We start from the raw sequence: 15,041 nt of genomic DNA, 5'->3' as shown, positions 1-15,041 counted from the left end.
GATGGTGTATGAGACTGGTGAGGGTGTGTGAGACTGGTGATGGTGTGTGAGACTGGTGATGGTGTATGAGACTGGTGATCGTGTGTGAGACTGGTGATGGTGTGTATTGACCCTAAAGTCTGCAGAATAGCACAAAAAGATGGTGCTCATGTTACAGAAAGCCTGTCTAACGAAAACCACTAGCCAAATAAGAAGTTACCTGTCTTCCCTTCAAAATAAAAAAAATCAACACGCTTTTTTATCAATTGTGTTAACATTTTCTTACATTTTTGTCACTTGTTTCAGCACTTTTTCCTCTTTTTTTGACGTTTAACACTACATAACACCAACTTATTAACTTTAATTTACAGATTTTTTGTGAAATTAAACCCACTGTTTGAGTTAGAAAAGCAGAAATTAGCAATTATTGACACTAAAATTAAAGGAATAGATGTTGATGGATAATCACAGACTGGAATATGTCAACTTTTACCCAATGCTAATTCTAAACCACTTCAATTGTTTTTTCAAACGCTATAAAATTGAATAAGACGCCCCAAAATTAACAAAAGTAGAGAGTTGTACTTGCCAAAGAGCGTTGTGTGGAATCAATCATGTTATTTTGGGTAGTTAAAAAGAACATTGATGTCGGAAAACTGGTCAATTTGACCCGAGGGACAACACAAGGTTTAGTGGCAAGTGGAATTACTGTCATATATTGTCATGCCTTTAACCATGAATCAGGTCCAATGTAACTTTTTTTCTTGTTGACTTACCTCTGCTGGTTTTTACCGAGAAGGGAATGTCAAATATGATATCCTCATCTGAGGATGAACATGAGCTGCTGCTCAGGCTGAAGTCAGAGTTGTGTATCTTTGAGAAACTGTCTGTGTCATTGTGGGTCACACGGCTACCCGTAATAAATCCAATGCTGGGCCCATTGGTGCTGGTATCATTGTAACCCATTCTCTTTTTCTTTGTGCAGTGATCATTAGTGTCTGTTTTCCACTTGCTCCCCCTCACACTGGCACCCGCTGCTAAAGCCCTGTGAGAGGCACTGTTGTGTGCAACACCATCGGCCCTTAGACCCTTATCGGCGCTGGCCTTCCTTTTGCTCCTCCAATCTTTGACGTCCTTCACTGTGCCGTACCTATGTTTGCAGGCGTTGGAGTCGTTATCTACATTTAGAGGGAAAACTATTTGTCTTAGTATTCAGCTGAGTTTGATCCCTAATTGTATTAACCCTCCTGTTGTCTTCGGGTCAAATTTGACCCCTTTCCAAAAGGTTTCTATGTTAGGAATTTGGTTTTCTTTTCAACAAACTGTCCAAAAAAGTAACATGGATGGTTCCCATCAACGCTCCTTACAAGTTTAATAAATAATCAGTTCACTACTTTCATTGAATTTGGGTGTTTTCTATCAATTTCATAGCATTTGGAGAAAAAACAATTGGTAAAAGATTTTTCAAAAAAGTGTAAAAAACTGTGAAAAACCTCTAATAGAGTACCCAAAATGTAGCAAATGTAAAAAGACAACCAAAATGTTGATTAAAAACAAAAAAAAACTCTTTGGCAGGAAGACAATATAAGGGTTAAAAACTCACTTGTACTACATTGGTGGTGCTCTCAAGTCAGAGCAAGTGCCCATCATACCTTTTTGCCAGGACACTCACCTTGATCTTCTCTGGAGGCCGGAGAGTGAAGAGTCTTAAACTTCTGCATAGAGTTATGGGCCATGATCAACAAATGACATAGGTAACACTTGTGCCTCTTATGTATTTCTCAGATTTTGTGGGTGAACTAGTGTGTTGTAAGTCACAGGATGGATGCTGTTGTAACCCAGTGTTCCATCAAGTGACATCACAACCGTGGCACAGAATGCTGCTGTGACCCAGTGTTCCACAATGAGTGTCACACAATTCTTTTTTTCTACACTTTATTAATCTCCCAAGGGGAAATTACAATGTTTTAAATCTGTTGTTACGGGCCTGATTTACACACACATGCTCAGTACCTTTACATGCACTAATGGAGAGATGTCAGGGTGAGAGGATGCCCATGACCGGATGACCAATACCCTGAACAGTTGGGGGTTTAGTGCCTTGCTCAGGAGCACATTGGCAGTGCCCAGGAGGTGAACTGGCACCTCTCCAGCTACAAGTCCACCACCATACTTTGGTCCTTATGGGGACTTTAAACCAGCACCCCTCTGGTTCCCAACCCAACTCCCTACTCAACTGAGCTACTGCCACCCCACAATGCAGAACATTACAATTCTTAATGCAATCAACACGCCAAACACAACAAAGTTTCTTCTCATATGTTATGAATGCTACACAGAAATTGATGCACAAACATGACAGCTTACCATGCTTCTTTATGCTTGCATCTCTGTTACACTGCAATAAGCACTTACTGCTTGGACAAAAGGTGCAGCAAAGCTAACAAGGCCTGTTCACATTACAACAAGCTCAGAAAACAGAATACTAAGGTCTCATGCTATTAACATTTCACTTTATGAGTTTTTTTTAAACATAAATATGCGTGCTTTATCACAATGCATAGTATCCTGGGTCCATGAAATAACTGGCATTTAATAATAAACATCTGCCTGCCTCTATGTGAATTTAACATAAGATGGTGCACACTCTTGCCCCCTTTATTTTAAGGAAGAACATTTATTTATTTACAATACATTATTTATTCACAAAGAAAATAGGTGTTCTTAAAAGGTTGGATTTTCTATTTTTTTAATTAAGGCATTAAGATCAATTTCCAAAAGATGTTTTTATTCCTCTTTTTAATCAACTTCAGCATGGGTGTGTAAACGTATGCAAGCCACTGTACCTAAGTGACAGTATTGTGCTTTTATTTTGAAGGCATCCTCTTTTGTGTTCCGGTACTGTCCCGTTGTTCCACCGAACACAGTGCGGTATGAAACTGACCGATGAATTCTAACTAGAAGAAAAAAAGAGGAGAGGAAAATGAGGGAGCGAGGGAGATAGAGAGAAATAGGAAGAGAGAGAGTACGAGTGGGAGGTATAGGAGAGCTGTCGGACCATCCTACCAGCCGTGCTGTAGAGGAGGGTGAGGTTTATTAATGTACCGTTGACGCAAGTCGTATTCGTCTTTGTTGCTGTCAAGGCAGAAGGAAAATGTAGCGGGAGCGCGCCTTAATGCAAAATGAACAGGCATTAAAACAATGCCGTAGAAGTAAGCTAGCTACACAATAGGAAGATAAACCTACCTTATGGTACTTTATGGTATTACGCGCCTCACTGCTAATGTCCACTAAGCTAATTTTTAGGGACTTGTACATTTGCTGTCATGTTTGACGTAGCCTATACCACCTGCTTTACACACGGGAGGATGTATATCACCTGGGTGGGTGCTGTCAGTGTCTATAGACCTGATGTTTCACGTTAGTCAAGCCTCTACGTGAGCAGAAAATGCCGCTGTAAGCAGGCCTGTCGACCCCGTCGGTTGGAATGAATGAAAGGCTACAGACAGCGGTGCAGGTCGTGGTTTGCTTTGGCCCAGACCGCACTAGTGTAAACGCTGTTAGTGTGTTGAGTAAACATGACATGTGTGTGTGTGTGAGAGAGGGGGAGTGTGTGTGTGTGTGTGTTTGTGTGTGTGTGTCCACTTGGTATCTGTTCATTCCTTGATCTTATCTGTGTTGTGGTTGCAGTGATTTAACATGACAGCCCTGCGTCACAGGAAGGGCAGCAAGGGGAAGGAGCCCCCTCTCGGTGCAGAGTTTCAGTCCCAACAGTCCAACTGTTGCGCTGATGATCATCCAGAAAAGATCTTGCATGGTGAGTGAGCCATCCTCCCACCTAGCAGATATTCATACAAAGTTTTTTGGGTAGCAGAGGAATGGCCTAGTGTCAGCAGAGAGCAACCTTTGACCATATGTTGAGCGTTGTTGGCAGCCGTCCACCCCGCAGAAACAACCATAAACCACAGCCAGCTCCTGACCCTGACTTCTGACCTGTTGTGGGAAGGAAAAGTTCTCAGTGGGCTTTTTTTTTTTACTAACTCTTCTGGTTAAAGCCTGCAATCCTACACCTTATGCAGTCAAAGTTTTGCTTGGGTTACATCCTCAGAAGACATCTGGCATACTGAAGTGAAACATTTTTGCAGTTTACAGATTTCAATTTAAATGGATTGAAAGGAATGCCATTTATATTGTATGACTAACATGCATTAGGGGTGGGGGAAAAAAATCGATACGGCTTAGTATCGCGATATTGTCAGTGGCAATACTGTATCGATACACAGGCGCCAAGTATCAATGTTTTATTATACATTTGTTATGTTAGTAAATGTAAATGTGCTGTATTTATATAGCGCTTTTCCAGTCTTAACAACTGCTCAAAGCACTTTTACATCTACAGGGAACATTCACCATTCACACACATTCATACACTGTGGCTGGGGCTGCCGTACAAGGTGCCACCTGCTCATCAGATAAACATTCACACACATTCACACTCCGTTGCGCAGCACCGAGGGCAACTCAGGGTTCAGTGTCTTGCCCAAGGTCACTTCGACAATGACTGCAGGGGCGGGGATCGAACCACCAACCTTCCAATTGGCAGGCAACCACTCTACCACTGAGCCACAGCCGTCCCTTAGTCAGTTTGTCTGCTTGACAAACCCATTTTGCACAAACAGAGGAATGTTTATTTTAGATGAAACGGATGTTGGCAAAGTTTCCTTTTGGGGACGTCAATTGAAATTGGGAAAAATTTGAATTTGTTTTGGCATTATTGTGGCATAAGTATTGTGATAATATCGTATTGGGAGGCGTCTGGTGATTCCCACCCCTAACATGCATGTCTCTAGTATCCACTGAACAAAAACCACCTGCTGTTGTCATGTTGTCTCAGTGGCATGGCTTAGTGGAGCACTCCATCAAAATGTAGCCATCATTATGCACTTTACTCTTCTGTCACTTTTTATAAAAAAAAACAAACAAACAAGTGCAACACTTTGAATGCCTTCACCCCACTCTGAGGTTCTGGCTAGTCCAAACAGCGTTCCTGGATGGGAGAAAAACCTGTTCTGGTTTATTGGCATTTCTTTTAACCAATCGCAATTATCATGGGCGGTGCTTAGCAAAAGACGGAGCCACTGTGCAGCTTCATGTGAAGGAATTAACTTGTTTTGGTGGAACGTGTACGTTCAAAAGTAGTTTTGGTCCTCAACAGAAAACTCAGATTGAACAGATAGTCTGGATTTACCCTGCAGAGATTTGAGGACCAGGTAACCATAGTCCTCATAAATCCACCAGAGGTTAGAATTCCAACGCGAAGAAAGCGGAAGGTAACCGACATCTGGACAAAAAAAGTGTCATACGGCAGAATTTCCAACAACAACGAAGCAATCCCCGAAATGGAAAGCCGTGGATCTAGATTAGTTCGAGAACAGCCTGACAATACCAAGACCCTGAAACTGATGCATAGATTTGAGCCATCATTCATTTCATTATTTATACCTGTGATTTTACTACTGTGACATCTCAAAGTATCTTCCCTGTAAAAACCCTGCACGGAAAACATGAATCATGTCATGTCGGCTGTTTTAAAAAAGTTATTAAACTTTAACTTGACTGGAACAACCTCATGACTTGTTAATGTTCCTGCAGGTGATTGGTCATGGGGGGCAATCATCTGGACATCAGTTGGCTGGTCTGTGTCTGTTGGTCTTGGCCTGCTGTGCTGCATCTACATGGCCACGCTACATGAGAACGACCTGTGGTTCTCCAACATCAAGGTAAAGGTTCTTCGCTGTTAACACCCTTTTGCTCAAGTTATTTGTTCTTACAGGGGTGAACTCAGGGTCCAAAAAGACAACTAGTAAGTTCATTTAAAGGTCCCACGGTATAAAAATGTCACTTTATGAGGGTTTCTTTTAACATAAATATGAGTTCCCCCAGCCTGCCTATGGTCCCCCAGTGGCTAGAAATGGCGATAGGTGTAGACCGAGCCCTGGGTATCCTGCTTGGATGTGGATGCAACACCAGTGTTGTTGTTATTACTCAGAAGTCCTCATGTGAGCGACAGAAACTATGAACTATAACTTTATAAGCTGAAAATATTCTACATGCATTTTGTTTTTTTACTTATCTCAAGAGGAAATGTAGCTTCAACATAAGTGTCAATATGGAACATACCTTTATCCTGTGTTCACTGTTAAAATAGACATGACACTCCATCTTGAAATGGGATGATTGTTTTTCCAGTTGCTGCGGCGAATTGATTTTCAAGCCCGAGAACCAGAGCGACTCGTGGTTGGCCAGACCTTTTTAGAGTCTGTTTAGTGTTGTACAGCAACAGAACATTGTGCCCTGCCAGATATGATGTCATTTTCAAATCCCCTCTTTCCAAAGCATCACCAGCACTGTGGCTCAGACCGAGATATACATAGCAGACTTCGATCCGGTTGACATGGCAGAACAGATCGCTCTGTCAGAGTCATAACGGAGGCAAGATGTTAATGAACACTGTTCATTTGCATCTTTTGTTTTTTGGCTAATTTAGCAATGCAGAAATAGTCATTTGTTTTGGTAGCTAAATGAGTCGATTGAAGAAATGAATTCAGGCCACCTGGTGGCGCCTGGTTTTGTCTCATTTTGTGTTGTTAGCAATGATGTAAGGATGAGTTTGTGTATACAAATGGTCTAAACCATAGCTAGAGTTGTGAAGTTTACCTGCCATCTATCAGAAAACTGATACAACAACCGTATCTACGGCTACAGCAATACAAACCACTGGTACCGCACATGGTAATATATGAAAGCGAATGAGAGCCTAAAGATTAGGTTTGGGGGAAAAAAATGTATACAGCGATTATTTTCTCTGGCAATACTGAATCGATACATAGACACCAAGTATTGATCTATTATTATATATATGTGTTGGTCAGTTTGTCTGCCAGACAATCCCATTTTGCAACAAGAAAATTGAAGTAAAATGAACAGAGAACAGAAATGTATCTTTTTTGGTAAAAATCTTTGACAAAGTATCCTTTTGGGGACATCATTTGAAATTGGGAAACATTTTAAGTTGAAAAAAAAGTTATAAATTCCAATACATCACAGAATATTGCAATATGTTTAAAATCGCAATAATATCACATTGTGACATGAGTATCGTGAGGCCTCTGGGATTCCCACCCCTAATAAAGATGTGGAACTGGTGCACTGTCCCTGGTCAGAGTTCTCTGAATCTGCTTAGAGAGATTGAGTGTCAAAGTTTAAATGAGTCAAAACTAGTGTCCATCGACCATAGGACAGAAGACAGAGTGAGACTAAACAACTGCACTCTATGCCTTCAAAATTCTCTCATCTGTCGGCACTAACTCTTCTCATGCAATTGTGCATTGCATCCCGACCAACATAAAGGCCATCTGCACAGGATAATTTGTGAGTTTCTGTCACTGAGAGACATCCAGTTAATTGAGCAGATGTAGTAAGACACAGATTGTGGTCCTATGCTGGTTTTGTGTGTGTGTGAAGGGAAGACGCAAACAGATGCTTTCATTCATAATAAATGCAAGTCACTTTACAGGCCTGGCGAACATTTCCCTGAAATGTTCCCAAAGAAGTGGGCTCCTGGCTGACATCATCACACATTGCACGCATATGTGGTTGTGTGCGTGCGTGTGTGTGTGTGTGTGTGTGTGTGTGTGTGTAGCGAGGTTTTCCTTCTGTTAATGCTATCAAAGCCTCTGTCTAAAACTACGTTCACAGATAGACGGATTCATTTGAAAACACTGTTTACATGGAAAAACAAAGTAGGTCCACACTAGCACATTGATCTTTGTCATCACTAAAATGCCCCAGCAATCAGAACACAGCGAAATCTCTTCCTGCAGCTTCTCGGTAGGCAGAGTACAAAAGTGTGCAATGCAGCACAGCCAACATCTGGTTGTTCTGGCAGAAATGGACTGGGATTATGTCCGACAATTTCTGTAACTTTCCAAAACCACCAACCAAGAATTTCCACCCACTAGTCTCCGAGGTGTGTTGAGGTGAAAAAAGTAAGCTGAATATGTCTTTGAATATCTTCCGGGAGAGACTGTATGATAATGTTGTGCAGCTAGCTCCATATTTATACACTATGGAGTATCCTCTCTCTCAACGACAGCCAGAGTTTCACTCCACCTTCCAGTATGGCCGTTAGGAACAGGTAGAAACACTTGATTACCGCGAGGTCCGACAAAAACTTTTATTTTTGCATAACCCAGCCTTTGCATTGAAACCCAGATATTCGTGGAGCTCTCTCATTCATTTTAATGAGGCCACTGCCTTGACACAGGAGGGGTGCTGACACAAATGCCTCCGATAGCAAAAGGCATTATCATCTGGATACAAAGTGAAATCTTGTCAACTGTTGCTATCGTTCAGCATGGCTCGGTGTTTGCAACAACATATCAGGGGTGGAAAAAATGAATCGTTGCATGGATGCAATACAGACCTAGATATTTCTGATTTGATGCAATGACGCACAATAATCTGTTCTCGCCTACTGCTGGCGGCTTTATTAGTTTTTTGCTATTTGTCCTTTGTCTGCTCTGTTCAGACTCCTCTACATTCATGAAGTGTCTTTTTTGACAGCATGATAGAATGAAAAGGGGAGTTCATATCTGACTGCTTGAATGTGTTGATGAAAACCAACATGTAGCAATATCTAATAATAATATTGAGGAGGTAACTACAGCCAGACATATCAGCGGGGCTAATATTATCGGCTGATATTAGACATTTCCCAATCTATTGGTAAAAAAAAAAAAAAAAAATTTAAATATTCATTCATCAGAATTATTTAGAATTACAAATAAATGAGTCAGGTGAATTAATATTTAAAAAATCGAAACGGACGGTCAACCATGTTATGTTGTTATGTATAACCATGTGTTGCTGTTCCATAGTCTGTCCACCAGAGGACGCTCTACAACGTCCTTGTTGGCAACACTGATTTTTTTGTAGTTGTTATTGTTATTAAGGACTTTAAGTTTCATATGTTAAGTTTGTATTTTTATGCATTTTACTCATCATAACTTTATGTTCCTCTGTTTTTATTATAATTTATTTTAGTGAGAACTCATAAATAACTACAAATAACTAATGTTAGGGAAATCTGTTTATGTTCTGCAACACGTTTCTGGATTTATTTTAACCACAATATATCGGCATATTGGATTTTTAAATTGCTATAAATATTTGTAATGGTATGGGCACGTCCACCTGCAGGACATGCTACATTGTCCAGTGAAAAGCACGTGTCCTTTTCCAAGCCACAGGGAATGATGTAATGTACAGCTAGCACAGTGTTCAGACACTTGAGACATGCTGATGCTGCTGTCTGACCTTACCTTGAACTGCTCGCTCTGGCTCCCTCACGTCGTTGAGATTACGTATTTCGTTTTCCTCCACACCCACACACACACACACACACACACACACACACACACACACACACACACACACACACACACACACACACACACACACACACACACACACACATGCTGTCTTAACCCTCATGTTGTCCTTGGGTCAAATTGACCCGTTTTTCTATAGCAACGTTCTTTTTAACTACCCAAAATAACATGATTGATTCCACACAACGCTCTTTAGCAAGTACAAATCTCTACTTTCATTAATTTTGGGGTGTCTTATTCAATTTTATCGCATTTGAAAAAAAAAATATATTGACATATACCAGTCTGTGATTATCCATCAACATTTAAGTTGATAAGTTAGAGTGACATAGTGTTCAAAACATCAAAAGTGGCAACCATTAAAAAAAAGCCTCAAAAGTGTTTAAAAAATGGACAAAAACGTTAGAAAAACTTAAAAACGTTGATTAAAAGCCTCAACAAAAGTGTTGAGTTTCAGTTTTGACTGGAAGACGACACAAGGGTTAAGTGTGTCCAGGTCAGATAGAATGGAAAGATCTGTGCAACACGCTGGAAAGTAATTTGGGAGCGTGGGAGTCCTGGCCGCGTGGTGTTGTACCTTTGCGGTTTTTTGCTGTTTGACCTGACCCTACAAGACTGATGGTATCAGAGTGTTGGCAGTCTGTCAAGAAGCTGTTGAACAGCGGAGGAGACTGGTTTTAATAATCTCACATCTCTCTCTCATGGCTCCCTCATCCAATGTGTTGCAGGGGGAATGTGCTAGAAGTCTTAGCCTCAGGTTAAAAGGCTCTGGTGGGTTTGCTATCTAAGCTTTTCACACTCTTTTTCTCTGTCCATATATGAGACAACTGGCTTAATCTGGCCTCTTGAAATCATCAGGTGAGATGCCATGCCCACGTCTGTCCGAGTGAAGAATGCAGTTTATTTCAGACACGTGCTCAAAGCTTGACGTCAGTTCCAGATCCACAAAACCCTCTGTTCCCCGCATTTTCCGAAGGATCATCCAACATGTTCCCCTCGCTCGTCCCCACCCCCACCCATATTATTCTTTTCCTGTGCGTGTTTTATAGACAAGAGGTCACCAGTAGTGACTGTCTTTTCTTTCCCTCCGTCTGGCTGCTCCAGTTATCTACAGCCCAGCGTGCTGTTCACAAACTCGCTGTGGCTCAGTCTGTATGCCTTCTTTCTCTCTTTGTACTTAGAACGATTGCTTTTTGTTTTAGAAGTGTCTGATAGAGTTCAAGGGAGGCAGATGTCGGTCCTTGTTTAAGCGCCGGACCACATAAAGCAGAGGGAATACAAAGATAGGCCAACGCTGGACGGACACCCACTTGAATTCTTCAAGCACCATATCAGAGCGGTGGGAGTTATTCAAAGAGCCATACGGAGGAAATGGTAACGGAGAAAAGAGGACCGGAAGACGTGAACTGGCTTTCAAGATAATTAGCAATGTGTGAACTTGTTAACTAGGCCCTGTTCTCTTTGACCTTTTAAACCGAGGGATTAGCCATCTCATCAGGGTTCTTGGGGAAAAGCCAAGGCTTGTCTTGCATCAAGCAAACTCAAAAGAAGAGTTGGAAATGAAACGAGCTGCTCATTCCCTCGTAGAAGGCTTTTGCATACTTCCTTTGGCAAGGAACTTGAAGCAATTTTAAAAAAGCAAATTTATTTGGACCGACTTCAAGAGAAGAAAAACACACCGCATTTTAACACTCATTGCCGTCATGGATTTGGATCAGTTCTCTAGCTCAGGCCAGGAGCATGCTGTTTATCTACCTGAATTCAGCTCATCAAAGGATCCAAGAACGTATTGATAATCGGCATCTTCTCAGGCAATGGAGCTTCGTAAAAGAGAGAGGCTGAGCAGGCTGCAACCCAATCTGGGCCTGTCTCCAGATGCACCGGCTGAAGGGAGATGCAGCAGTAACATGATGTCGGGCACCGAAAGTTCTGACGCCACACATCAGGATACAGGGGATTTTTCTCTGCTGAGAGGATCCGGTGCTTGTTCCGGTTCAGGCGCTCTTCCCCGGTGGCCTTGGCGACAGCGTGTTTCCATGGCAGCCGGGCTGTTATTAGCTGGGCTGCTGGCACTGACTCAGGCCTGGTGCGTCAACTCCATACATGAGAATCTGCTGTGGTTCTCTCAGCTCACGGTAGGAGTTCTGATACTCTGTTCACTTGAAACTTTGATTAGGATGAACCGCGCACATCACAGTAACAGCCTGTGGTACGAGTTAATATACCATAACACGGTGCAAATAAAGACTGACACGCCCCTCAGCACCCAGTAAGAGTGTGTCTGGTCACAATATGTATATTCTTCCTTCTTTAAATATATATTTTTTTCTCAACTGTAGTTCGATTCCTAGCTTCTTCTTTTTGACATGTCACAGTGTCCTTAAAGGGTAACTACTGTTTTTCAACCTGGACCCTATTTTGCCATGTTTTTGTGTCTAAGTGACGGATGGTTAAAACAATCTTTGATATTATTCCAGTATTAAGCGAGATCGCTGCAATCGGCAGCAACCAAACAAGCTTTAATGTAAGTTCATAGGGACATTTTCCAGCTGGTTGTTTGCACACTGACAGGCTCCGATTAATATTCTAACCCTCATATTGTCCTTGGGTCAACTTGACCTGTTTTCCTACATCAATGTTCTTTTTAACTATCCAATTTTAATCACCCAAAATAACATGATTGATTCCACACAACGCTCTTTGGCAAGTACAAATCTGTACTTTCATTCATTTTGGGGCATCTTATTCAATTTTATAGCATTTGAAAAAAGAATTGAAGTGGTTTTAAAATAGTATTGAGTAAAAGTTGACATATTCCAGTCTGTGATTATCCATCAACATCCATTCCTTTAATTTTAGTCTAAATAATTCCCAATTTCTGCTTTTCTAACTCAAACAGTAGGTATTATTTCCTATAAATGAGGTTTATTGACCATAAATTCCCCAAATAACTGTAAAACTAAAGTTAATAAGTTAGTGTTACATAGTGTTGAAAACATCAAAAAAAGTGACAAACATTGTAAAACAAAGTCCAAAGTGTTAAAAAATGGGACAAAAACGTAAGAAAAAGTTTTTAAAAAATCCAGGAAAAGCATCAAAAGTGTTGATTTTCAATTTTGACAGTAGGACAACCCGAGACACTGAACCCAACAGTCTCTTCTGATGGCCAGTCCGGCGCCATCAATGTGCGAGGGTGTGTTAAAGGGTGAATGAGAAGCAACTTGTAAAGAGCTTTGTTTGCTAAAACAGAAAAACGCTATGGAAGTGCAGCTCATTTACCATGTCACACATAAACTAGTAGCAAAGAAACGGGACTGTCAGACATCAGAAGAGTTCCAGAGATGTCAAGAATATTGGTTTTAATAATGTATTCCACGAGCATGATTTTGGAGCTGGGCTGCTTGATTAATTAATCATTTGACAGTACTATTAAATGTTACATAGTACTTTTCCTATATTAAGAAAAAATAAGAGTTGTATGCCAAACGCAATGTGCAAAATAATAGTTTCTCTTGATTACTCTGTGTTTGTGATCAATAGTAACCGTAACCACAATTGAAAATAAAATTTCGATGAAGTGCACAGCCCTAGATTACAGGTGGTGCTATGGCGGGAGTATGCTGAGGTTACACAACTTAAAGGCGTGCATTTTCCCACCCTAAAGGTGCAAGTAGCAATCTGTTTACCTGAAGATGATGAGATGTAGCTGTAAGGGTGGGGCTACAGGCTACAAATGGACATTTTGGGGAGGGTGGTTAGAATATGGAACATTCTGTATACAAAGTGAATTTATATGTCACTTCATGGTGGATTTGTGTCTTTTTTAACATAATAGCTTAAGCGGTAATGCAAATGGGAATCAGCAGGGCTGTTCCCTCCGAGTCATTTAGTGGAAAATCAGTTCTTAAGACCATTAGTGGTCCTTTTATGAGGGATGAGCTTTTAATCATGAGTTATTTCTGGGAAACGATGACATAAATCGCACTGTAATAATACTAAATACTTTCAGTGAATTCACATAGGTGATATGTCAATAAAATATATCAGATAATTAGCTTTGAGTTGAGCACAGCTGTGAAAACTATTTACAAGCTGAACATGATAGATTGATGATTGAGTTAATATTCTGCAGCTGGTTGTTCACTGTTGTCTCGCTGTCCCCCCCCCCCCCCCCCCCCCCAGTGGAACAGTAATCATTCATGGCAAGCAGGAAATCTCTTGGGAAGACATCATCTAAGCACACCCACACACACACTCCCACATACACACACGCACAATCACACTGTGTTACCTGTCTTTTTGTTACGTTTGAGGAGTACGACTTTAATAGCTGCTTTGCCTCAATCCTCCATGTTTCTGTCATGCTTTGCCAGCATATCTGTTTTCCATATTTTAGAGAACAGAAGTCTTTGGTTTAATACAACGATAATTCCCTTTTTTGCTTTCAGGAAGTGGAGCGGGAGATCTCCTTTCGGACAGAGTGTGGACTGTACTATTCCTACTATAAGCAAATGTTACAGGCCCCGTCCATTCAGGCAGGTAAGCACTACGATTATGGTGTTTATTGTTTTTGTGTGTGTGCGTCTATAAAATATATATATATACACACATTATGTATTGCATCATAATGGCCTTTTATTGAATTGAAGGGTGGTGTCTTTTCCAAAAGTGGGTTGGTAGTAGCTCAGTCCGTAGGGAGTTGGCTTTGGAACCGGAGGGTCGCTGGTTCAAGCCCCCATACGGACTAAGGTATGGTGGTGGACTGGTAGCTGGACATATGCCAGTTCACCTGGGAACTGCTAAGTTGCTCTTGAGCAAGGCAACAAACACCCAACTGCTTGGGGTGCCTTAACCCCTCACTCTTTCTCATTTTGGATTTGGGAACCTTTACATCTCTCTATCAATATTTAAGACCATTTCACTCTGGGACTCTGGGTTTAAAACAAGTCAGCTGGAATCGATCAAAAGTCAGCCAGACATGACGTTTATAACCAACTAAAGGAGCCAACAATAGCTCATTTAGGGAGCTAGCTACAGCTGATAAAATCTGAGAACCTAGAATTTCATGGATGTGAAATTAAGCATTAAAACATGGTTAATATCTCAAATCAGCTGTCTCCTCCACTCTTACAAGGCAAAATAGACTTGTTTCCCTCCATTTGCCAATCAGACCTAACTCACAGCAGTTTTTCGTGACGCACAGTCTGCTCTGAGGATAATTAGTCTAATTATTTCTTCCAATTATCGTGTAAAATTCCTAGTTGGAAACAGGCCTAATTTTCCACTAAGGCAAATAATTGTGCTATAGGCTAATCAGTTAAGGAACTGGCTGACCTCGCTTTCTGTCTCACTCTGTGCTTATTTTTTGTCAGCAGACAGGCTTGATGTGCAGTAGTTAGAGTTAGGGCTGATTATGGAACACACATTCACGGTTTGTAGATAAAAAATAACGTTACCTGAAAACAGCGTGTAGTTTTTCTTCTTAGCATCTCACATCCCACTACAGTCAGAAACATTGTGCCAAAATAGGAACTACAGACGTGCTCAAATTTGTTGGTACCCCTCCACAAAAAACGAAGAATGCACAATTTTCTCTGAAATAACTTGAAA

At 41.1% G+C, this 15,041-nt stretch overlaps 2 protein-coding genes across 3 annotated transcripts in view; one reads left to right on the top strand and one right to left on the bottom strand.

Annotated features, from left to right (window-relative positions):
* Nucleotides 1–1,862, bottom strand: part of LOC117946617 (serine/threonine-protein kinase pim-2-like) — a 6,327-nt gene extending 4,465 nt beyond the window's left edge. Inside the window, exons 1-2 of the mRNA XM_034874892.1 lie at nucleotides 1,652–1,862; nucleotides 756–1,157 (exon numbers count right to left, since the gene is read on the bottom strand). Coding sequence (XP_034730783.1) covers nucleotides 756–1,157; nucleotides 1,652–1,715 — 466 coding nt within the window. The 5' untranslated portion in view covers nucleotides 1,716–1,862. The remainder of the gene's footprint in view (nucleotides 1–755; nucleotides 1,158–1,651) is intronic.
* A 1,010-nt stretch (nucleotides 1,863–2,872) lies between these two features.
* The window catches only part of dpy19l3 (dpy-19 like C-mannosyltransferase 3), a 51,378-nt gene continuing 39,209 nt past the window's right edge, over nucleotides 2,873–15,041 (top strand). The window contains exons 1-4 of one of the 2 annotated variants that reach the window (XM_034874879.1): nucleotides 2,873–3,065; nucleotides 3,670–3,796; nucleotides 5,632–5,759; nucleotides 13,880–13,970. In XM_034874879.1, the coding sequence (XP_034730770.1) occupies nucleotides 3,679–3,796; nucleotides 5,632–5,759; nucleotides 13,880–13,970 (337 nt within the window). In that variant the 5' untranslated portion in view covers nucleotides 2,873–3,065; nucleotides 3,670–3,678. Of the gene's footprint in view, nucleotides 3,066–3,669; nucleotides 3,797–5,631; nucleotides 5,760–10,542; nucleotides 11,567–13,879; nucleotides 13,971–15,041 lie in introns of those variants that run through there. The other variant, XM_034874871.1, reaches the window with a different exon arrangement.

This window comes from Etheostoma cragini, chromosome 1, assembly GCF_013103735.1.
Source record: "Etheostoma cragini isolate CJK2018 chromosome 1, CSU_Ecrag_1.0, whole genome shotgun sequence".
NCBI lineage: Eukaryota > Metazoa > Chordata > Actinopteri > Perciformes > Percidae > Etheostoma > Etheostoma cragini.
This window is presented reverse-complemented; position numbering and strand designations above follow the sequence as displayed.